The sequence below is a fragment of the Macadamia integrifolia genome, chromosome 4, assembly GCF_013358625.1.
Source record: "Macadamia integrifolia cultivar HAES 741 chromosome 4, SCU_Mint_v3, whole genome shotgun sequence".
In the NCBI taxonomy this organism is placed as follows: Eukaryota; Viridiplantae; Streptophyta; class Magnoliopsida; order Proteales; family Proteaceae; genus Macadamia; species Macadamia integrifolia.
Window position 1 is genome coordinate 11,326,267 of NC_056560.1, and position 23,333 is coordinate 11,349,599.

The 23,333-nt window shown below is 38.6% G+C and overlaps 2 protein-coding genes across 9 annotated transcripts in view; one reads left to right on the plus strand and one right to left on the minus strand.

Annotated features, from left to right (window-relative positions):
- The window catches only part of LOC122075530 (protein LSM12 homolog), a 3,103-nt gene extending 1,770 nt beyond the window's left edge, over positions 1 to 1,333 (minus strand). The window contains exons 1-3 of the mRNA XM_042640591.1: positions 996 to 1,333; positions 679 to 838; positions 521 to 601 (exon numbers count right to left, since the gene is read on the minus strand). Coding sequence (XP_042496525.1) covers positions 521 to 601; positions 679 to 838; positions 996 to 1,125 — 371 coding nt within the window. The 5' untranslated portion in view covers positions 1,126 to 1,333. The remainder of the gene's footprint in view (positions 1 to 520; positions 602 to 678; positions 839 to 995) is intronic.
- A 3,815-nt stretch (positions 1,334 to 5,148) lies between these two features.
- On the plus strand, positions 5,149 to 16,966 carry LOC122077207. 8 transcript variants are annotated; one of them, XR_006139712.1, is made up of 6 exons: positions 5,149 to 5,692; positions 9,121 to 9,492; positions 9,598 to 11,677; positions 11,769 to 14,256; positions 15,667 to 16,139; positions 16,221 to 16,966. XR_006139712.1 is itself a non-coding variant. In XM_042643071.1 (5 exons), the coding sequence occupies exons 1-4, from the start codon at positions 5,570 to 5,572 to the stop codon at positions 14,216 to 14,218; spliced, it is 5,025 nt and encodes a 1,674-aa protein (XP_042499005.1). In that variant the 5' UTR covers positions 5,149 to 5,569; the 3' UTR covers positions 14,219 to 14,256; positions 15,667 to 16,966. The 8 variants fall into 8 exon arrangements, 4 of the variants coding, with proteins under 4 accessions (XP_042499005.1, XP_042499004.1, XP_042499006.1 ...); XR_006139711.1 differs by having other exon boundaries at positions 15,667 to 16,133; XR_006139709.1 differs by having other exon boundaries at positions 15,667 to 15,758; positions 15,867 to 16,966.
- Positions 16,967 to 23,333: the final 6,367 nt, after the last annotated feature.

Here is a 23,333-nt window from a genome sequence, read left to right on the forward strand (position 1 = left end):
GGGGAGGTATTGTTTAACTTAATTTAAGGTGTTCAGGAGCAACAATGCAACTTACAGATGTTAAAGAACAATGGCATCATGCAATTGGGAATGTAAAGTCTATAGAATTATTGTCTTTTGGAATGAAAAATGCTTTACTTTGATGAACAAGGCTCAAATTAAAGATTCCTAAAATTGAGATATAAGCAAGGTCAATTCAGCAACTAAAAGCCCCAGTTGATATTGAGTCTTGTTGGGCGAAGAAGTACACATGAGGTTGCTGATAATTTGGCTAAGCAAGGGGTAGTTAGGCACTGTTTTGGGGATTATATACCTCTGTGAGATGTAAATTGGAGCTCATAGTTTGTCTTGGGTTGGGGTAAAGGGACCGGCCTTTTGAGGAGGGCCAGCTTGTTGTTGTACTTCTATGTATTATTACGTATCTCTTATGTCTAATTTGCTCTTTCTTCCTCGCAAGAGATGTAATTTATCCAAAAAAATGAAAATTGCAACATGAAACCAAAAAGGGCATCACACTTACGTCTTAGACAACGCATCAAAAACGCTCTGGGCCTCACTGGTAACCCCAATCCCAATCCTCTCGGCCTCTATCTCTGCTTGCCTGCAATTCACCTCTTCAAGATTTATTGGGGGAAAAGAGACAAAATAACCAAAACTAGCATCTTCAAATCCGATCACCTTATAGCAGCCTCCTCCCTTGCTTGAAGACTCGCAAGATCGAGATAACATTTCTTAAGATCAAGAGGATCCTCAGCTTGACCCATTAGGTTGAATTCTTTAATATAGTTCGCCTTCAAAAGCCGAATGTTTCGACGAGGGCCCATTTTCGAATCTTCTTGTGCTGATCAAACTACGATAAGGAATTCAATCGCATATATGATAAAAAAAAACAAAGACCCAGGTGAAGAATTTCAGTGAATAGAAATAAAAATAGGAGAATAAAAGGAAAACACAAATAGAGATTTGATAGCAAAGACTGCCAGAGCAAAGGATATGAAGAACTAGAATGTTGGAAAGCCTATCGAAGGTGATGATTTGACCCTCAAACTCGTCCCCCAACGTGGTCTTAATGGAAAGAAAGCAGCCAACTGCGAATTCTTCGCCGTAGCTCGAATCCATAGCCATGGCTGCTGCGGCGCTGCCCTGCAACCGTAACCTCTGCGTTGTAATTCACTATGTAATGTGAAAATCCCGCACTGTAAGATGGTGTAGAGTCTGTAGAGTGGTGTAGGTCACGTGAGCCCGTGGCAGTCCAACCTACAAGTTAAACCTCCAATTACGAATGGGGGATGGGAATCATGAGATCCAAAAGGCTAAACGAAAGCCAGCTGCCAAAAGGTATAAGTTTCTAAAAGATAGGATCGCTGCTCGTAAGATGACTTGGTCGGACGAGTCAGCCTCTAATACCTGTCTCATCTTCTACCATTATAAGGATAAAGATGAGTATATTTAGAAACAAAAATGATAGGTGTTGTATGTTGACTCGTATTGATTTGTATCAGCCATCATATTGAATAGATTTATCTTTTCTTAATAAAATAAAGATTTATTTATAACATTTTTACCCTTATGTTGTTCCATGTTCTTAGGTTTAATAGTTTGGTTTTAATTTGTCTAGTTATTAGTACAAAATCAGACCAAACGAACTGATTAACACTTGTATAACCAATCATGTTCAAATTAAAGTTTGATATGCCAATGAAATACTTCAAGGTCTATATGTATCTAGAAAGTTAGAGTAGGGAAATTGTCAAGTCTACCATTGCGGCAATTTAGATATGGATTAAACCATCAAAACCTAGCACAATAGGTGTAAAAAGACTGTTATATTGTGTTGAAGATGCTTATCATCGATCGCAACTGTTGGCATGTACCTAAGCCAGTGGTAGAGTTCTTTTACCCATTTTCCCTTTTTTCTCCCTTTCTTGGCATGTACTAGTCAGTCAATCATTATCATGAAAATTAAGGCTCAATAAAAAATACATGATAAGCTAATTGATTAAAGAGATTGATATAGACGGGCGGGGTTTTGTCAACAAACTAATTTCTATTGACAAAGACGTGATTTCAAGGAAGTCTATAGATGAACAAACCACAAACAAACTCACCTATCTTCTCTTCCATCTCCTTGTCATAAAAAAAAGACAGGCAAGGCCATGTGTATGAGGTCATCCGCCTATGATAGTTCATACCATCTCTTAATTCTTTACCATGACTCCAAGCTTCCAAACACAACTACTCCTTCCAGTTCTACCCAACCACCATCTGCAATGACCTTCACTCAAAACGGACTAATTATGGTAAGCACCCAAATAAGGAGTTTTGGTCTGGTATGGTCTGGTCCAGTCCGGTCCAGATCAGGCCACCTAGTGTTAACTCAAATAATGTATTTGTTGGTTTTCAGCCTACAGGACCCCATAATGTGTCATTTGTCTAATGTTTAATACGTTGCAATTGGTAACAAACGGAATCCATGAACCCAATAGACTACACCATGGATTTAAAAATTGGAATCGATGAATTAATTGTTTCGAATTAAAATAAATTGATCAAGTGTGATCTTGATTCCTTACATTCAGAATCAAGCAATCAAATGAGGCTTTTTAGGGTTTAAGTGTAATTTAACCAATTATGACTGACTCATAACATACTTGATTGGACCAATGAACACACACAACTTTTTAGGGTTTGAGCATAATCTAATCGATTCCAACTTATTTAGAACATACTTGGTTAGGCCTAGTGAACACACGTCAGCATGTGTACACACACACAATCAGATTAGAAAATTTGAAGTATTTCAGCAAATGCATCAAATTTGGTAATGTAGATTGTCCTACAAATTTTGATTTTTTTGTTTGTATCATTTTAAAAGGAAAGATGGATGGATTGGTGCAAACACATAACATGCTTACAAAAACAGTACTGTTCAGTCTTTCCCCCTCACAAACACATAACATGTTTGAGAATCGGAATCCCAACTCCTAGAAGTACATCTTAGATTTTTATGAATTCATAAATGTAAGTAGTTCGTACCCACCTACAGTAAGGTAAACTAAAGAAGATAGTAAATGGGTAGATAAACTATAAAAGGTTGGAATGGGTGTATACGTTTATAGTTGAGTTTGACTGTTGATCACTAATGGTAATATTTCTCTCATGTGATTGGTTTGGCCATATATGTGAGAGCCCTTATATGGTAATGGTATGGTCCATTAATCCATCCTCTATTTTTTGGGTTTCAAAAGCCAATTCTACTACGTTACTATTACTACCAATTTGAGTCATTTGTGTCATATCATAGTCGAAGAAACTCCATCACATGTGGATCCCAAACTGGTTTAAAAAAAAACCCACAATTGAGATCCGGATTGGATTTTGATCGGGTCGATGTCAATTTCAATTTCAATTTCAATTTCAATTCCAATCCGATTCGGATTCCATTACTGAGACCCTGGTCCCAAGACCCATCGTACTTGAAATCCCTTGATGCCCGTCACCTTTGTACTTCGAAATGACATATACCCACCATATATGTGAAGGTCGTAATAAAGGGTACCTCTCACCAGCCACAGGCAAACCCGTTGATTTCTCATTGACCATAACCAGCGATGCTCCTCCTTAGTTAACCAAATTCGTACAATTTGCTTTACAGACCGGTGGTGAGAAGCATCTGCCCCACCTGTGGAGACGGCCTTTGATGACAAGTAGTTGTGTCAAATTTCAGTCCAAACCGGTTGGGTTGATTGAAATGGTTCTAAAAAGCTGTATTGAAATTCTGTAAAAACTGAAATTGGTCGGACTAATACAAAATTGAGGAAAAATACTAATATTTTTCGGTTGAACCCTCCACCCACTGACACAGGAAGCCCTGGAAGACACCCCCTTGCTTTTGGTTGGATTCTTCTCTATGTAGTTCCACTGGTTGAAGATCTAGTGCAGTAACCACATGATCAGGTAATTTTTATTTTTATTCTTATTCTTTATTATATATTACATATACAAAAGCGTTGCAAATCCCATACCTAACCCTCCTTTTTAAAATATTATATTATCTTTACAAAACTTCCCACATTACTAGCCAAGAGCTTTTCAAATGCCAAACTTAGAAATTAGATCCCAATTTGAAAAAGGTTCACGTATTTTTTTTTTTTGGGTAGAAAAAAGGGTCATGTCATACGATATCTAAACCTATTAGGGGAAAATGTAAGACGGGAAATATGGCAAAGAGAGCAATTTTGTTGTATTTTTTATAAGATTGTTTTATTTGTTCTTATAATTAATGCAAAAATTAAATATTTCATAAAACAATGTTTGATATATGCCAATATGATCAAGAGAGGATATATACAAATATCTTCAACGCAAGGTAGTGCGGTCTTTTCGCATCAATTGTGTCTAAACGTGGACACACACTTTAGTGAGTGTTATTCTTTCTTCCTAAATCATAATAGAGAAATGTTCATTGTGTCTAGATGTTGTCTTGGACTGACTCAAGAGTGAATGAAATGCCTGCCTCTCAGGTCTAAATTTGATTATTTCATATGTGTTCTCATTGGCTATCATGTTGATGTAAAGGCCACAGTCCTAAATAGAAAACTCTCCCCTTCATAATTTTTTTTTCATAGACCCCTTCATGATATATTGCATTGTTAATACACGAGTGGCATGGAGAATAGTATTTATTTATTCACTTTCGTATTTCTTATTGGATATATTGTTTAGTCCTACCACGTCAGCAGACCACGTAGGTGTCGAATTGAAGCTTCATCCTACGTATTCCATGCGATGACCGGTAAGTGGCGTGTGGTGACCCCTATTGAGATTAAGGAGGCGGTACGTCCGGTTGCGAGTCATGCGACTCACGAGGGGTTGAGATTTGAGAATGGAAACTTGGAGCTCCCCTTACAAATATATAAATTGACCGCCCTGTCCCACTTTAGGCGTATGTTAGTGCATAGCATACGCAGGAAATAGTGGGCATTTTAGGGAAAAAGATTATAATAATAATCATAATAATAATAAATAAAAAGGGGTACGATGTACGTATGAAAACAATGTAGGGTGGTTCTCTCTTGCCCGACCTACCCGAACTGCCCGTGCTGCGGTACCAAGTACACCCTTCGCTTTGCCGTCTGGCGTGGTCTCTCATAAAACCATTTCGTTTGTTTTACCAGGGTTTCTCTCTCTCTCTCTCCACCCTCACCTCTACCTCCTTATTTCTCTCTGTTTAGATCGCGAGCGAAATCAGCGGTGCTGTCGACGTGGATCTGAACTTAGTAGCATCAATTCGATCGATGAATGAATCTCTGCCGTGGACGAATTGAGCCCTAATATTGGAATTCCCTTGTTTCGAGGCGTCACAGGGGCGGAAATTAGGGTTTCCGTTTTTGGGGAAGGCTTGGAGATGGTAATACAAGCTCTGGATTGGATCTAGGGCTTCCTGCTGCTCTAATTATTGGACGATTCTAGGGTTTCTTGGATCGGGCGGTGGAATTACGGCGGTATTGATGTTTCTCGTTCGGGACGAAGGTGGGATCGAAACAAAAATCGGCGAAGATGCAAGGCTATGCATGGGCGGGAAGGTGAAGAGAGGAAAAGGAGGCGGCACATGTGGCCGGTCCCCGCGCTTGGTACGACGACTGTAGCTTCTGATTCTATAACTACATCAACCGCTGATTCCTTCTGCAAGGTATCCACCCTTATGTGTTTTTTGGGTATTCGTCTTTGTTCCGATTGTTGATATAAATCGACTGGTGTTCTTTTGTTGGGGCTTTGTGAAGGTAGGCATCGGGGTGACAAAAGAACCTGACTTTCGGGAGCTATAGATTATCTGTGCATGCTGTTGCTTATGGAATTCAGAGTTCTCTTACCTGTCTCCCTTTATGCCCATCCTCTGTGTTTTTGGTGGACAACAAGGAAAGATTGGGAATTGGTTCGGTAGACTTGCTATTTATTAGGAGTTGTAGTCGATGGTGGTGTTTTCAACTTTCGCTGCACTTTTTGTTATTTTTAATTTTTCCCTCTTTTTTTTTTTGGGGGGGGGGGGGGGGGGGGGTGGTGTTTTTGTTAGTTGTTACTATATCTTTTTTTGTAGTATGCGGTTCTGTATGTTGGGGAAAATGGGAGTTTTGATTTGATTATTGTTCTGTTTTTTTGGTTCAGCTCAGAACATGATAACAAATTCTGGGTTGTGTTTCTGTATTCTTATTGGTTGATAGTTCTGAACCGGATTTACAGGACTGTACAGCCTCTTGCTTATTCTTAGATTATTGAAGTGTTTTGATTGCTCTTGCTCTTTTGGGTCGAGCTGTACTGTAACTTTGATTTCATCAAAGTGAATCTGGTAACATTGCATTACTAAGTTTGAAAAGAGGTTGCTGACAATCTGTTAAGAAAATGAACATTACTTATCATTACTTACGTTGGTTGGTAAGCTCTTTGGTGGGATCTTTAGAGCTAATATTTGCTTCCAATGTTCTTTCTGATAATTTTGCTAGTCTATATGAGAATCTCGTTGTAAAACCTACCGTTGGTTTTTTTTTTTATTAGAATTAAGCGGATATGTCTGCTAACTTTTCTTATTTGATTGGTGAACCAAGAAAAAATAGAGTTCTTTTTCCTTAGGATTCTTTTGTATTTAAATTGCTTACAAAAAAATTGTTCTTCGATATGCTAGCTTCCTGTTGCAGGATCATTTATCTTGAGTGAAAATGCCACTCTTTTTTATTTTTCTAGATTGAATATAATGCTTGGAGGTGATATATATATATATATATATAATCCAATTGTCACATCATATGTTATTGAGCTTCCTTTTCTTTTCATTAGTAACACGTGTTGCTTGGCTTATGCAAGAACTAGCCCATCCATTTAGTATACTCTCAGTGATATTGTTGCTTAAACAAACTGGAGCATTGCCAATAACCACTCAGTTTGTTTATTGGGTCTTTGTATGTTGTGGAACTCTGCCACGAATGATTTGTCCTTATCATTTAATGTTCCTCCAAAGTTTCTAGGATGCAAGGAATTCTGCAATTGCTGGAACTTCAAATTGTATCTGTGATTTTCATTGCTTAATAATCTATCTTTATTTGTGTCTTACCTTTTGTTTTTTCAAATATGTTTGGAGGAGCGTTTCCTCCAGTATTGGTATTTCAATAATCTAATGAACCAATGGTCTTGGATTTAAGATGTAAAAAGAGTTTCACCACATGGTTTTCTCTTAAAAGAGGAAACAGTAGAAAAACTTCAGTCCTAAGGAACTTATATGTTTTGAATTTGGTGGAGTTAAAAGAGTGCTGGAAATTATCTTGCTTAATAAAAGTTTTTTCTTCTTTATAATAATTTCGTTCTTTATTTCTTTTTTAATGCAGTTTCATTTAATGGGCCTCTTCGGACCTAAATTTAAGTACTGCAACTTCTTTTTTGTCATAAAAGCACATTCTTTATCGGGGGGGTTTTTTTTTTTTAACTGAGTGCATTTTTTATCAATAAAAAGTTTCATCTTTTGCCAATAAAAAAAGTATTGCTGGTTTCTGTATCAAAGATATTGCATGACAATTTTGGATGCATTAATAATTTCTTTCTTTTTTAAATGCAGTTTCATTTTATGTGCCTCTTCAGGCCTAATTTTGACTACTACCTTGACTTCTTTTTGTCATAAAAGCATTTTTATCGAGTTTTTGTAACCGAGTGAAGTATGTTCACCTTTAAAATTTTTATCTGTTGTCAGTAAAAAAAGTGTAGCTGGCTTCTGTATCAAAGACATTGCATGCTTTTCTTGCGTTACATATTTGGTATGCATTTTAGCTGTGCTATGCTATGGATGTTGTTTTGGGTAGAAAACCCAGTAGAATTCAGGATTTATTAACTGAGAGTTGGACAGTTAGATATCAGTAGAGATTTTATTTAGATGTCTCTATTTGCAGTTTGCACTGTTAACCGAACTAGATTGCTTTCATGTCTGATCTGAGAATGAAAGCTTATTTTTTTTATGACAAATCTCGTTTGTACTATCGTCTGCATTTGGAATTAATGTACAAATCTTGTTTGTACTATTGAAAGCACTAAAAACATTAGCTTATTGGTTTGAAAATTTGGAAGAGGATTTTCGTTTTGTATATGGTTATTTCATTCCCCAAACCTTTTGTCTTCTTTGTTTTTGTTCCTATTTGCACATCAATACCTCTTATATTGCTTTCGATAAGTTTCTCATTTTGTTGGTGTCTTTTGCCAGTAACCTTCTTTTTTCTTAGTATTTTTGCTGAACATTATTTCTCTATCGTTAATTTTTTTTTTCCCACTTTACTATTGCCATCCAGTTGAGCCTTTATGATATGAAATGAATATCCTGTATGGAGTTGCTATTTTTTGATTTCTTTTTAACTCAAAACTTATCTGAATCTTCGTCACCTACTGCCTGGTCAGATCTAATTGCAGTTAGGTTTTATTAAAGTGTGGCTACGCATCCAAAATTTATGATCGTAGTAACAGTTTTTAACCTTTTGGTTGCTGCACTTGTGCTTGTTTATGTCCTAACAAATTTTGTCTTAAATGTTTCATTAAATTTTGGTATTATTTAATATTTTTGATTTCCTTCCAAGTCAGAGGCACCTAAGGCTAATTGTGAGTCAGTTGCTTGGTAGGGATATTTGCTTTAATTGCAATCGTAAATGTGTTATTGTCAGGTTAAGATCCTGATTGGTGACAGAAAAGATGCCATCAATTTGGAAGTTTGTATGAAATGTTTGTTAGGAGGGGGTAAAGGGAAAAAATATTAGCGGGTCATTTGCAGATAAGTAGTTCGATTAGCCTCCCCTATTCATCCTTTTAAATTTTGTATTCTTAGGAGCCCTCTGGAGTCTGAATACCCGAGTTTGTGGTTATCAGTGAAATTTTATGTGCTTTTTATATGAGATAGCTGATGGTTTGGCCATTCCAATGGTTATCCTAGTTATGATTTAGTTTTCTATTCCTAATGATCCAACTGCCAGTTTATCTTCTGGCCACAATCACATCTTCTTTGGTTTTTATTTTTGAAATTGTAGTTTCGTTCTATTCTCTGTTTGTATCCGTTCTACTTATTTTACTTGCACTGAAGTTTCTTCTGTTTTGTAGGATGGACGCAAGATTAGTGTTGGTGACTGTGCACTTTTCAAGCCCCCGCAAGAATCACCACCTTTCATTGGTATAATTCGTTGGTTGACATCAGGCAAAGAGAATAATCTTAAGTTAGGTGTAAATTGGCTTTACCGACCTGCTGAAGTAAAGCTTGGCAAAGGCATTCTGCTGGAAGCTGCACCAAACGAAGTGTTCTATTCTTTTCACAAGGATGAGATACCTGCTGCATCGTTACTCCATCCGTGTAAAGTTGCATTCCTTCGTAAAGGTGTTGAACTTCCTTCAGGGATATCCTCATTTGTTTGCAGGCGAGTTTATGACATTGCGAACAAGTGCTTATGGTGGCTAACTGATCAAGATTATATCAATGTATGCTTTACGCTTTGTATGTTTTCGTTTCAGTGCTGCTTCTGGTATATTTTGATTGCTGTCCTGATTAGAGTTGTAGTTCCTATAATATTTTTTTTTCTATAGGAGCGACAGGAAGAAGTAGATCAGCTACTAGACAAAACACGACTAGAAATGCATGCAGCAGTGCAGTCAGGAGGGCGTTCTCCAAAACCATTGAATGGTCCGACATCAACACCGACAATAAAGCCTGGTTCAGATAGTGTACAGAATAGTGCCACCTCATTGCCATCTCAAGGAAAGGGAAAGAAGAGGGAAAGGGGTGATCTGGGCTCCGAGCCCATCAAACGAGAACGTTCTTCAAAAACAGATGATGGGGATTCAGGTCATTGTAGACCTGAGAACATGTTAAAATCGGAGATTGCCAAAATAACCGACAAAGGAGGTCTTGTTGACTTCGAAGGGGTTGAGAAATTTGTTCAGCTTATGCAGCCTGATAGAGCTGAGAAAAAGATAGATTTGGCTGCTCGAATAATGCTTGCAGATGTGATAGCAGCCACTGATAAGTTTGATTGCCTCAACCGCTTTGTGCAGCTCAAGGGTCTGCCTGTATTGGATGAATGGCTCCAAGAGGTGCATAAAGGGAAGATCGGAGATGGTAGCAGCCCCAAGGAAGGTGAAAAATCAGTTGAAGAGTTGCTTTTGGCTTTGCTTCGTGCGCTTGATAGGTTACCCGTGAATCTTCATGCTCTGCAGACCTGTAATGTTGGCAAGTCTGTGAATCATTTGCGTAGTCATAAAAACTTGGAAATCCAGAAGAAATCTAGGAGTTTAGTTGACACGTGGAAGAAACGTGTTGAGGTAGAAATGAAATTCATTGATGCGAAATCTGGGTCAAGCCAGGCTGTTTCATGGCATAGCAAGCCAGGTTTTTCAGAAGTTTCTCATGGAGGAAGCAGACGCACAGGAGGGTCTTCTGATGTTGCTGTGAAGAGCTCCCTTACACAGCCTTCTGCTTCTAAATCAGCACAAGTTAAGCTTGGCCATGGAGATGCTGTTTCCAAGTCAACATCGGCATCACCTGGATCTGTGAAATTGTCAACATCATTACCTGCTCCGGTGGCTTCTGGTTCAAAGGATTTTCATTGCAAAATGGCAGTTAGTGGTGGTGCCTCAGATCCACCTCTGTCAACGATAAAGGAGGAAAAGAGTAGCAGTTCAAGTCAATCTCAGAACAATAGCCAGTCTTGTTCAAGTGATCATGCTAAAACTGTTGGTTCCTCTTGTAGGGAGGATGCAAGGAGCTCCACTGCTGGGTCTATAAGTGTGAATAAAACCTCTGGTGCTGCTTCCCGACATCGGAAATCAAGTAATGGTTTTCTAGGATCAGCTGTCTCTGGAGTTCAAAAGGAAACGGCAGTGGGAAAATGCAGCTCCATTAACAGGAATGCCTCATCTGAAAAGATATCACATTCTGGACTAACATGTGAAAGAGCAACTGATACGCCTAATGCTGATCATGTAAGTGGCCACAGGCTGATTGTCAGGCTTCCAAACCCTGGCCGTAGCCCTGCAAGAAGTGCCAGTGGAGGTACTTTTGATGATACTTCCATCATGGTTAGTAGAGCTTCTTCTCCCGGGCACTCTGAGAAGCATGACCACTCTGATCGTAAAGTGAAGGGGAAGACTGATGCTTGTCGGGCTAATACCGTGGCAGATGTGAATACAGAATCATGGCAGAGTAATGATGTAAAAGACGGAGTCATTGCATCTGATGAGGGAGATGGGTCACCTGCTCCGGTTCCTGATGAAGATCGTAGCAGGAATTCTGATCAGATTGCTAAAACAACAGATGCATCTAAAGCTACCTGCTCATTATCAGGAAATGATCCCAAATCTGGGAAATTGAACGAGGCTTCTTTCAGCTCCATAAATGCTTTGATTGAAAGCTGTGTCAAATACTCTGAGGCTAGTGCATCTATGGTTGGGGACGATGTTGGAATGAATTTGCTTGCCAGTGTGGCCACTGGAGAGATGTCAAAATCTGATCTGGTTTCACCTGTTAGTTCTCCTCGGAGAAGCTCACCTGTACAAGAGGATTCGTATACTAGTAATGATGCCATACTGAGATTATCTCATGAAGATGCTGGACCTCGAAGCCAAGGTCAGCCTGATGAGGCTGCAGATGGTGAAACTGAGAAGCAAGGTAATATATCTGTGTCCTCTGTTGAGTAAGATTGAATAAACCATATATTTACCTTGAATTTTTTTTTTTTTTATTATAATTTTTTCTTCAGGAACCAGTAAAATCACATGTTCTGGAGATAAGGCAATAGGGGAACGAACTGAGCTGCTTCAAGTGTCCAGTAAAGGGTTGCAGCAAAGTGGAGACTGCTTGAAATCCGATGGAGGACCTGATGACAATATAGTTGCTGCTTCCGTTGCCATGCACACTCTAGAATCAAGAGAAGATGGCGCAGAGGGTGGAGTCAACCAACTACGAGAGAGGAATAAGTCGGCTGTTCCTGGGGCTAATGATGCTCTCCCAGATACAAAACCAATGGTTAGGAGTCCCCTGTTGGATGAAAAGAAGATGGTTGATCATGCGGAAGAAAAGATTGCTAGTAGTAGTATAATAGCGGCATCTAATTTTGTTCGTGGTTCTGTAATTGATGCATGCAACATTGACAATACAGTTTCTGTTACAAAAGTTGAGAAGGAATCCATTGATGAGTCACCATCTTGTCCAGTGGTGGATTTTGATGGTGAGAACCAGAATCATGTGCATGAAGGGTTTAATGCGGGCATTGCAGCCGAGCAGAAGCCACTTGCTGGTTCAGACTCTGGGTTTGTAGAGGTCAGTGGCAAGGATGTGGGGCTGCCCTCTGGTTCTGGTAATGGTATGGCTCCCGACAATGAGATTCAGGGTGAGAAGCCTGATGACATGGACTTGGGGAATTATGTTGAGCAGAGTGAGAGCCAAAGAAAGGAGCAAGCAAGTAATGTTCCTTTTGACGATCGAGGTGGAGCTGGAGTAGGTTCAGTTGTTACAAATCATAGAAATGAAGGTAATGAGGAGGCATCTGAAAAGAGAGAGAATCTTGAGAAACTTTCTGCTGGATCAGCTCCCAATGAAGAGTTGTCCCCATTACCTGTTGATGGAGAAAATGAGCAAGGCTTGAAGGCAGCTGTATCAAAGTTGACTAGCCCTGAAGCAGATGCTGTGGAAGCATGTATGTCCACGGCAGAAGCAGCTTCATCTGTCCCAGCTGGATCAGATGTGGCTGCTAAGTTGGATTTTGATTTGAATGAAGGATTTCCTGTGGATGAAGGGAGCCAAAGTGAGCCAGTTACTTCTGCCATTCATCTCCCTAGCCATCTGCCTTTCTCTGTTCCCTCCATAGCAAGCGGTGTTCCTGCTCAAGTTACCGTTGCTGCTCCTAATAAAGGGCCATTTGTCCCTCCTGAAAACCTATTGAAGAGTAAAGGTGAGCTTGGGTGGAAAGGTTCAGCTGCTACTAGTGCATTTCGACCAGCTGAACCTAGGAAGGTTCTGGAGATGCATCTCAGTACAACTGACATCCTCCATGATATGAATGCCAGCAAACAAGCTCGGCCTCCACTGGATATTGACTTGAATGTTCCGGATGAGAGACTTGTTGAGGACATGGCTTCTCAAAGTTCTGCTCAAGAGAGGGTGTCTGGGTCTGGGCCTGCTAATAATCGAGATTTGGGACATTGTCAGATGTTTGGGACTTCATCCGGACCTGGCCGGAGTGCTGGAGGACTTGACCTTGACTTGAACAGGGTTGATGAAGGTACTGAGAATGGGCAATTCTCGGCGAGTACCAGTCGTAAGGTAGAAGTCCCTGTTATGCCAGTTAGGCCATCATCATCTAGTGGACTACCTAATGGTGGGGTCAATGTGTTGAGAGACTTTGATTTGAATAATGGGCCAGGACTTGATGAGGTGGGTGCAGAACCAGTAACTCGTCTCCAGCATTCCAAGAGTAATGTGCCATTTCTACCACCTGTTGCTGGACTCAGGATGAACAATGCAGAGCTGGGAAATCTTTCATGGTTTCCTCCGGGCAACTCTTATCCTGCTGTAGCCATTCCATCGATCTTGCCTGATAGAGGGGAGCAGCCTTACCCAATTGTTGCTACTGGTGGGGCACAACGGATCTTAGGACCACCTACTGCTGGCACCACTTTTGGGCCTGATGTGTACAGAGGATCAGTGTTATCTTCATCGCCTGCGGTAGCTTTTTCTCTGGCTGCCCCATTCCCGTATCCAGGATTCCCTTTCGGCACTAGTTTCCCTTTACCTTCGACGACTTTTTCTGGTGGCTCAACAACATATGTAGATTCTTCACCTGGTGGTGGAATTTGCTTCCCTGCTGTACCTTCACAGCTAGTGGGACCTACAGGTGCAGTCTCTTCTCATTATCCGAGGCCCTATGTGATAAGCCTTCCTGATAGTGTTTCCAACACGGGGGCTGAAAGCAGTCGGAAGTGGGGAAGGCAGGGTCTAGATTTGAATGCAGGTCCAGGAGCTACAGATATGGAAGGGAGAGATGACAGGATACCATCAGCATCACGGCAACTTTCAGTTGCCAGCTCCCAGGCCCTAGCTGAAGATCAAGTTAGAATGTACCAGGCAGCTGGTGGAATGCTGAAGAGGAAGGAGCCTGAAGGAGGATGGAATCCGGAGAGTTTCAGCTACAAACAACCCTCATGGCAGTAGGAGAGCTCTGAGAAAAATCCTCCAATTTATGAATGCTGGTGAGCTCATATTCCCTTCCCATGAAAACATGAGAATGTTGGTGGTGACGATGTTTCAGATTGTGTGTGCTGAGACACACAAGGCTGGTTTACACCTTGAATTACAAAGCCCAGGCATATGTGGGGGTTTCTCTCTGTTTGTGGTTTTTTCTTTTTAACTCGAGTATCAAAGTTCACTCCCTCACATATGTTGTGCTTTTTACTGTGAAGAGAAAATGTATCATTTGCTGTAATACCTGTAAATGTTTTGAGATTCCATGCTTTCACTGAAATGATTTTCATGGCACTGTTGTCTTCCTTTTCTTGTTTCCTCCCCAGCTCTGAGGATGAGTGCCAGCTAGCTCCAAGAGGATTCTTTCTAATGTTTCTTGGGGGATGGGCAGTCAAGGGAGTTCCTTCCGTATGTTTATAACCTCTGACCACCACCCCTCCACTGTACCAACTGTAACTGTGCAAGAATCAGTCGGCTTCTGGAAGCTGTTTGTTCCTTGAAATTGTTCTGGGTGAGATGGCCTCTGCAGATCAGTTTTCCTTTTGTAGATATTTAACTGCTGGAAAGGACCTATGTTATGTTGCCCAGACACTATGAGATTGGTTATCAACATGCTCTGGTACCTTGACTGTATTCTGTGGGGTCGTGCCATTGCCTCTTCCCATCTCAACCCCTTATATAAATGGCTCCTGGTGTATGAACTGGCCTGAGAAGAAGCTGTTTCATATCATTTTTGATGTTAATTTATATATTTTTTTGTCTTTGCAAATATATATATATATATATATATATATATAAAATCTAGCCTTGACCAAGAAATTTTGGTAATTGAGGTTTTGGTTCTTGATTTTAGTTGGAGTGGTGGTGATGTACATTTGTTTTATGTTTCTTGTTAGTGTCACTCTGAATGTAGTAGCCACAAATACCATTTCAGTGTTTGGCTAAAATTTTCATTAACTCTGAACATTTTGACTTCCCATGGTAGGTTGGACCTTGTGTTTTATCAGATCCTCAATTGCTTGATAGGAATTATTGTTGGCAAGAGTTGTAATGTGCTTACCATGTAACATGGTTGTGCTTGTGAGACCCAAAGTAAGAAAAAAACAGGTTTCCATTTTTCGTTGGTGAGAATAATTTGTAATGCCTTCCGTATCATTACACAATTCTTTGTTGATGTTCTCAGGAATTCTCTTCTGTTAGCTGCCCCGTTTTGGTATTATGTGGGATTAATTTTGTCATCTCTCTTTATGATCCCTCGTATAATTATGTGTTGTGTAATCCCTCATATATTTGTGTGTTGTGTCCTTCATGTACGAGAGGGGCGAACAGCCCTTTTTGATTGATTGATTTCTTTATTTTCCCCATTGTATTGCTGTGATCGATTGTATGTTCAGCCTTGTGAGCCATATGATGTGCAGAATATGCAGTATTTGAATTCCTGCCTTGAATTAATGGGTTTACTGCTTGCTTGTGTGCTGGTCTGGAGCCTTATGATGATTGACTGAAACAGGTAATAGATGGCTCTTGCTGATCATTTTTGTAATTAAGGTTTTAAGTTTTGTAATATTTCTGTCGGAGTAGCAGAAAGTGTCGTTCGGCTAATTGACCAAACTATCAGGTTCAAATTGAAGATAGATTTGGTGCATACAGATGGAACGGGAGGGTGAGTCTGGTTATGGTGAGCGAGGAATCTACACAAAGGTTGAACAAACCAGCACTGATTTAGTGCATTGTTTTGCACACAACCAAAGTTTCCTAAGTGGGGTTTTTTAGTGGAACTCCTCCCCTTGATGATATAATTGTTACACCGTCCAAGTCTCCAAAGCGTAAGAGTCGGATCGGGGGGAGCGCAAGAGCACCGGAAACGCAACGGCCATCGAGTGATGTAATGGTTGTCATCCATCAAGATTGTTGTGACGGCGTTAACTGAGGAAGAGGATTAGAAGTCTGATGAAATGGTGTTTGCATGCAGGGATATTCTGTACGTTTTTTTTATTGGGATGGAGGATGCGTCTGGCAGATTTTTGAGATACGTACAGTCGGCTCCTTTGCGCGGGATTCAAAGAGTATAACATGGAGTCAGTTTTTCATGAAGGCGCCTTGGTCCTTGGGTCGTCTATTTAATTTATGGCTTATGCTGTGCAGCATCTAGGCGCGCATGTAGAGAAACCCGAGGAGCCGAGAAGGGGAGGTTGCAGATAAAATGGGGACCCTTCACTTTCTCTCATCAAGATGTAGTAGTTTTCTGGAATCTTGTGGGAGCCTGGGCTCTAACTCCGATGATACAAATCGCAACTCCCAAATAAAAAAAAAAAGAAGTATTGGGTGGGGTGGGTGGGGTTTTGGTCTTTCACGGTGAACGAGGTGTATGTATCTACTCAATTTTGCTTAGCTCTGACACTTCTGCATTCATATTCTCCTGTCTTCTAATTGGGACAACACATGTCATGCTTCCGTCTGCTTGGTCACACCTTCATGTGTCATCACTCGTCAGTGGGAAATAAAATGGTGGAAAAAAAATCCTCCTCAACACAACAACAGTCACAAGTCTATATTAGAAACTGATTTTTTAATGTCTCAAATTAACGCGGTGCCCCACTTTCCAAGCTCTTCCTTTCTTTATAGTTCAGGTTTTGTCTATACTGTTTTTTGGGTGAATATTATGAAGTGAGTGAATATTATGATGATCTAACGGATTTTGGCGCTTTATTTTTTGAATTTCTGTCTTTCATCTTGTTTTTTGTGTTTTTTTTTTCTAAATTGTTGGATTACCGTCTTACCATGTGGCATATGTCCAAGTGGTTATGGGTCAACATGGACTATGGGTGTTAAAGGGGGAGCGATGCCCAAAATGTGTTATCCTCTCTCTTCTTTAGAAAAGATATTTTTGTCATCTTGATGATTATTGTATATTGTTAAAAGTTGGTGGTATATATTATTGTACAAATATGGGCAAAAGTAACCCTACTCATGGGAGAGAGTATGTGGAAACATTAGATGGGACGTCATGAACACATTTCATGTAGTCCGGTGGTCATTTTATTCCATCTCTTTTGAAGCATCCCTATAGTTCTACATAAATCATTTTCCCTACAAATATTCAAGAGTTCATTTCAAGGAGTTAATTTCTTTTTTGGCTTAACAAGCCTCAGTTCCCTTCTTTTGTAATCAAACTTATCGAAAATTATTTGGACTTAATTGATAACTTGAAACACAATTGTCTAAGATACATATATTTACTATTTTTTCAAATAATAATAATAATAATAATAGATAGTGCTTACACATAAGCTTATGAATTTTCAGTAATTGTCATAAAAAAAAAAAAGCATTATACCATTGAGTGTTGCTTACACCAATCTTTTCATGTGTTTTTTTTTTCTTATGTGAAAAGACAATCATACCCCTTGAATTATATAGAAGAATAGACACAAGGACTATTAGGGTGGATCATGCTCCCAAATGGAGAATTAGTTTCATACCATAATTTATCATTGCACAAAGGGAAAACAACCAAGCATGCCGATCTTCAAATTAATTAATACATACTTGATTCTAATAATACAAATATATATGTATATATATATATATATACTATGGATGAAAATTGTATTTTAAGGGGTTGTCCATAATGACGTTTGGGACGCGACACTAGGTGCCACCTTTTAAGTTTCCAGGTGACCATTCAATGTTTTCCCCCATTTAGTTTTAGCTTGTTCCTTTCTTTTTTTTTTTGGGAAAGATGCAAGAACATGCTTGGATTCCTTTATAAATCAAACAAGAACAACATAATTCAAAAAAATAACCCTCCACCAATAAAGAAAACCGAACAAAAGAGGAATAGGAGTCATCTTCTATGATAGAGGAAAGAGTTTCTTGGCAGAAAAATGTAAAGTTAGCTTTGGATTCTCAGTGTCTGTTATGGAGGCTGAAGCCTGCCGGAATTCCCTACTTCTTGCTCGTAGTTTGGGCATTTTGAACCTGGTTTTTTTTTTTTTTCCTTTTAAATTACTGCAAGGTACTTATTATTAGGGTTCTGAATTGCCTTTTTTCATCCATGAATTGGGCGGTTTGCTCAATAGTTGATGACATTTGGACTTTAGTTTTAAATTTCATAAATGTAAAGTTCTGTTATGTTCCTAGATCTCAGGTTAGAGAAGCATACTTTCTAGCTTCTGGTGCTTCAAAGTTTTCCTTATCTCGCACTTGGTGGCTTAATCCATCTGCTTTTATTGTAAATAGGCCCTTTCTCAACAGAAGATCCTCCTTGTCTTGAAATTTTGTATTTTCCTTCTCCAAAAAAAAAAAAAAAAAAAGGAAAACGAAAAGATCTGGAACTCCTAGATACTAGAAATAGAAATTGGAACGTGTGACTTATTCAAATCCCTTAACTAGACCACCAATCCCAACATCCTAACAATACCCAAAAAATAAAATAAAATAAAATAAAATAAAAAGAAAAAGAAAAGAAAAGAAAGAAAATTGCAACATGATTTAAGTTCATGGTATTGAAACCTATTTGATGATATTGTTATGGATCGGTCTCTATCAATAACAATATCGATACGGGTCAGATAATTTTCCCCTTATTTTTACACCTATATAGGTCAATGAGAGGCTAATTGATTTGTCAAACCATGGTAGCAACTTGAAGCATTTTTCACTTCTAGTGAGTTCATTAATTGGGCATCAGCCGATCCTCACATATACACTGGACCACACTGTTACATTTGAACCATTTGGGATCTCTCTCATTAGGTCAAAGTCTTCACAAACAAAGAAGTACGGAACAATAGGGTTTCAAAATTCTACTTATTTTTTTTGTTGGTAATCTTCTAAATTCTATTTATAATTAGTTTAGTATCCACTCATAAGTCTTTGGTACTAATAATAATAATAATAATAATAATAATAATAATTTATGCTCTGTCATTAGAATCTTAGATAGATACACGCACTCCCACTCTATGGTTGTGTGCCTCTCTGTCGATGGTGTTGGATTTATTGTGAATAATATGTCATCACGTACCGTATTAACACACAGAATAATACCAATAAACTACTTCCATTTTGACTCATTTTTCCTCTAACAACAGCACATTCACATCCAGCCTTTTCAACTCACCTTCAAAAAAAACAAAAAAACAAAAAAACAAAAAAACCCATTTCTCATATTGCATATGAGTAGGTGGTGGGGAAATTAAGCATTTCATATCCTTGGCTCCTTAAGCTCCAGGCGTATTATGTTTCGTTCTCTCTCTCTCTTTTCCCCAACTCCGCCGTTTATATAATAGTTTTTTTAATTATATTCATTCTATATATAGTATTGTTAAATGATCTATGCTAGAGGGTTCCTTAAACACAAGGATCAATATTATTTAGGTGCCTTTTCATCTGTGAATTTCACTTGATCGGAAACACACTTTCCTCCTTTTTATTCAATGAATTGAACGTGTTCGTTGTCTCATTCTTGCACTCGAATTCATCTGACATTGTGCATGTCAAAGCATCAATAAAGATAAAAATTTCATCTTTCATGGAGATTAAATGGTTATTTCACCCCTCTTTGTATTTAACTATTTGGGTACAAGGACCATATGTAGTTTTTCGAGAGTGTGATGAGTGGAGAAGTGTACAACTAAGCTAAGAAAAAGAAAACAACAAGAGAGGGACAAACGGTATGACAGGTGAGAGCACCGAATTTTACAATATTAAGATTAGATTCACATCACTTAACATGTTACCCTATAAGTTTGTTGTAACGTGCCATTGTGCAAAGACTCTACAATTTTTTATAATAGGAGAGAGAATGTAAAATGGGTTCCATTAGCAAGGGTTGTATTCCGCAAAGCTTTTAATTAGAGTTAAATTGTTTATTTGGATTTGTATATATCCATTAAATCTAGTGTAACAGTTTAAATAGCAATTGATTTGCATTGATATAATTGGGTGTTGGGTTGTTATATTTAAAATTGTGAGTCGTTGGGATAGGACTGGACATTCTGTTCAAATTGTTATCAACTTTTACATTATGTGTTAGTAGAATTGATGTGTCTAAATATATGAGTATCAATAGTTGTACATATTGCATTAGATTGCTTGACGGTCTTTGCAATGATTATTGTCTATTATGTTAAAGACAAGATTCTCAACAATTGGCAAAAGGTTTTTTTGAACCACTAGGGCATATTAAGGTAGCATCATCGTGCTTTTTTCTCTCTTTCCCACATGAAATTATCTCACTATCTTCTAATGTAAGATACCATTTTTTCACACATCATTAGTGTGCTATAATAGTTTATTATTGGTCCCGAAACTTGAAAGGTCTTCATCAACAACAACAATAACAACAAAGATTAGCCTTATCCCAACTACATGGGGTCGATTACATGGATCTGCAGGTATTGAAAAAAAAAAAAAAATTCTTTGGGGCATCCCACTCATGAACAATCGGAAATTCGGATCCTGGCTCTCTAGACAGTCCTGTTAGATGCCATACTAGGGTGAAGACTTAACTTTTGCATGTCTCTTCTAACTAATTCGTCAATGGTCATTTTTTCCTACCCTTAGCCCTTTTAGTTCCATACATATGCATATGGTCATTCCTCCATACTGGGGCATCTAAGGACCTCCTTTGGACATGGCCAAACCATCTTAATCGATATTTTATGAGCTTATCTTGAATTGGGGCAACTCCCAAATCTGATCTAATCTGGTCATTTCTTATTCTATCTCTTAGGGTTTTGTCGCACATCCATCTCAACATCATCATCTCGGCCACACTCAACTTATCTATGTTACGCTTTTTGACTCCCAACATTCTGCACCATACATTATAGTTGTTCTTATGGCAGTCTTGTAGAATTTTTCCTTAAGCTTTAGAAGAATATGTCGATCTCATAACACTCCAGACTCCCCTCTCCATTTCATCCATCCTACTTTAATCATGTGAGAAACATCATCATCAATCTCCCCTTCTTTGTTTAATGTAGAGTTCAGATATCTGAAACAGTCACTTTGTAGGATTTCTCTTCCCTCAATTTTCATTTCCTCGCTATCAATCCTCGAATCGACTAAAGCTACATCTCATATATTCCGTCTTCATTCTATTTATCTTGAGATCTTTCGATTCCAAAGTATATCTTCATAGTTTTAATTTATGATTAATCTCTGATACTGTTTCATCGATCAAAACAATATCATCTGCAAAAGGCATATACCACGAGACCTCTCCTTGAATATTCCTGATTAAATCATCCATGACAAATGTAAAAAGGTAGAGACTCAACAGATTCTTGATATAACCCGATATTAATTGGTAACTCAACACATTGACACTTGAAAGGTCATTTACATCTTCTCTTATTTATTTATAGAAAGAGGTCTTTATCATTACAATTGATTATCATGAATATTGGTGTTGCAGTCGACACCTCCTTAGCATATCAATATATATATTTTTGGCTTTGTCTGGCAGGCATGATGTTTGTCGTTTTTTCAATCATTCTTTCGACGTAACTTGCAGCTACTTCTCTCTGTCCAGGGAAACGGTTTGTTCAATCCATTTCCTAGTTTAGATGACCTTGTCAATGGTATGTGAGACAATTTGATAATTTTTCATTCCTTATGCTTATCATCCCGATTACCTGAATAAATCTAAAATATATCTATATATATATATATATATATATATTGTATTTATGATACTTACTTTGTAATTGAAATAGATAGACAATAACCCAAGGGAATAGTATAGTTGGTGAGTAATGGATTTGGTTCGAATCGTAAACTTGGACGTTCTAAGTTCGATTCCCACTAAGCACACCTTGGACTGATTCTCATTCAACCTCGATATAACCTCGATATAACCCGATCCTTACGATTGTGGGTCGGATTTTGTCCTAGAAAATAACAGAAAAGTTATGGGACTCAACATGCCTACATGACACTTGTTTGCCACGTGGGCAAAATTTATCACCTCATAATACAAAAGGTTTTTTTTTTTTGAAACCCCACATTGGGTCCCAGCCAGACAGGGACCCACGATCAGCCAGCAAGGATGAAAACAAATACAGAGATCGATGGAGACAAAAAACGAAAGAAAACAAAAATGGCAGTTATTTATTGTAGTAGTTAGTAGGAGAAGCATAATTGTCAGACACAAATAGGAGCAAAGGAGGGGGATCCGCTTTCAGCATCACACTAATCACAAGTTGACCCTTTCTTCTTTGTTTTGGAATATTACTTACAACTTACAAGGGCCAAAGCTGGACAGCACCAGGGTTATTATAGGTGTCGGCAACTCGGCGATGCTCATATGATATGGGTCGCCTTGTATTAATCTGTCTCGGGTCCATATTGGATCCATATTTTGATCCATATTGAGTAGCTTCACCCACCTTGTAATTTAAACACTAAACAAGACGTATAAACATGGTTCAAAGTGTATTAGATATATAATTAATGATAACAGTACAGATTTGGTAGTATCTTTTAAAAGGTATTTTGTTACTTTGTTTATGAATTTGTGCTTCATACTGGCCCAATATGGGCAGTGACCTATTCCTGACTATGTGGATAAGGAGAAGAAAAGTGGAATTCTGTAGAAAAGATTAAAAGTTCAACTTGACACAAAGGCTGAAAGCTACATTGGATGCCAAACCCAAACCACTATTAGCCCACAGGGCCATGTCTCTCAACTCTCAAGACAACATAGTAGTGTTTTTTTTTTTTTGGTTAAGGAAGACATCATAGTAGTGAGGTAGTAGAGTGGTAGTGCTTTTCTCAGCCTAGTGAGTGAGTGGTGTCACCATAATTCACAGGAGAATAAAGAAGCTGATGTTTTGCTGGCAATGTGTCATCTTTTTTATTATAGAGGGACAGCGAGTGAGGGAGACGGGCACGGGCCCGGGCCACGAGCCGGGTTGAGGTTTTGTTATTGGGAGGATTTTTTTTTTTTTTAAATGAACACAAATAGGCAATCATACGTGGACTCTTGTTCTTCTTACAAGTGGCTTTTTTATTTTATTTTTTAATATATAATTTCATTTATTTAAGACCCAGGTGTCGGTGGACTTGGGGGGGG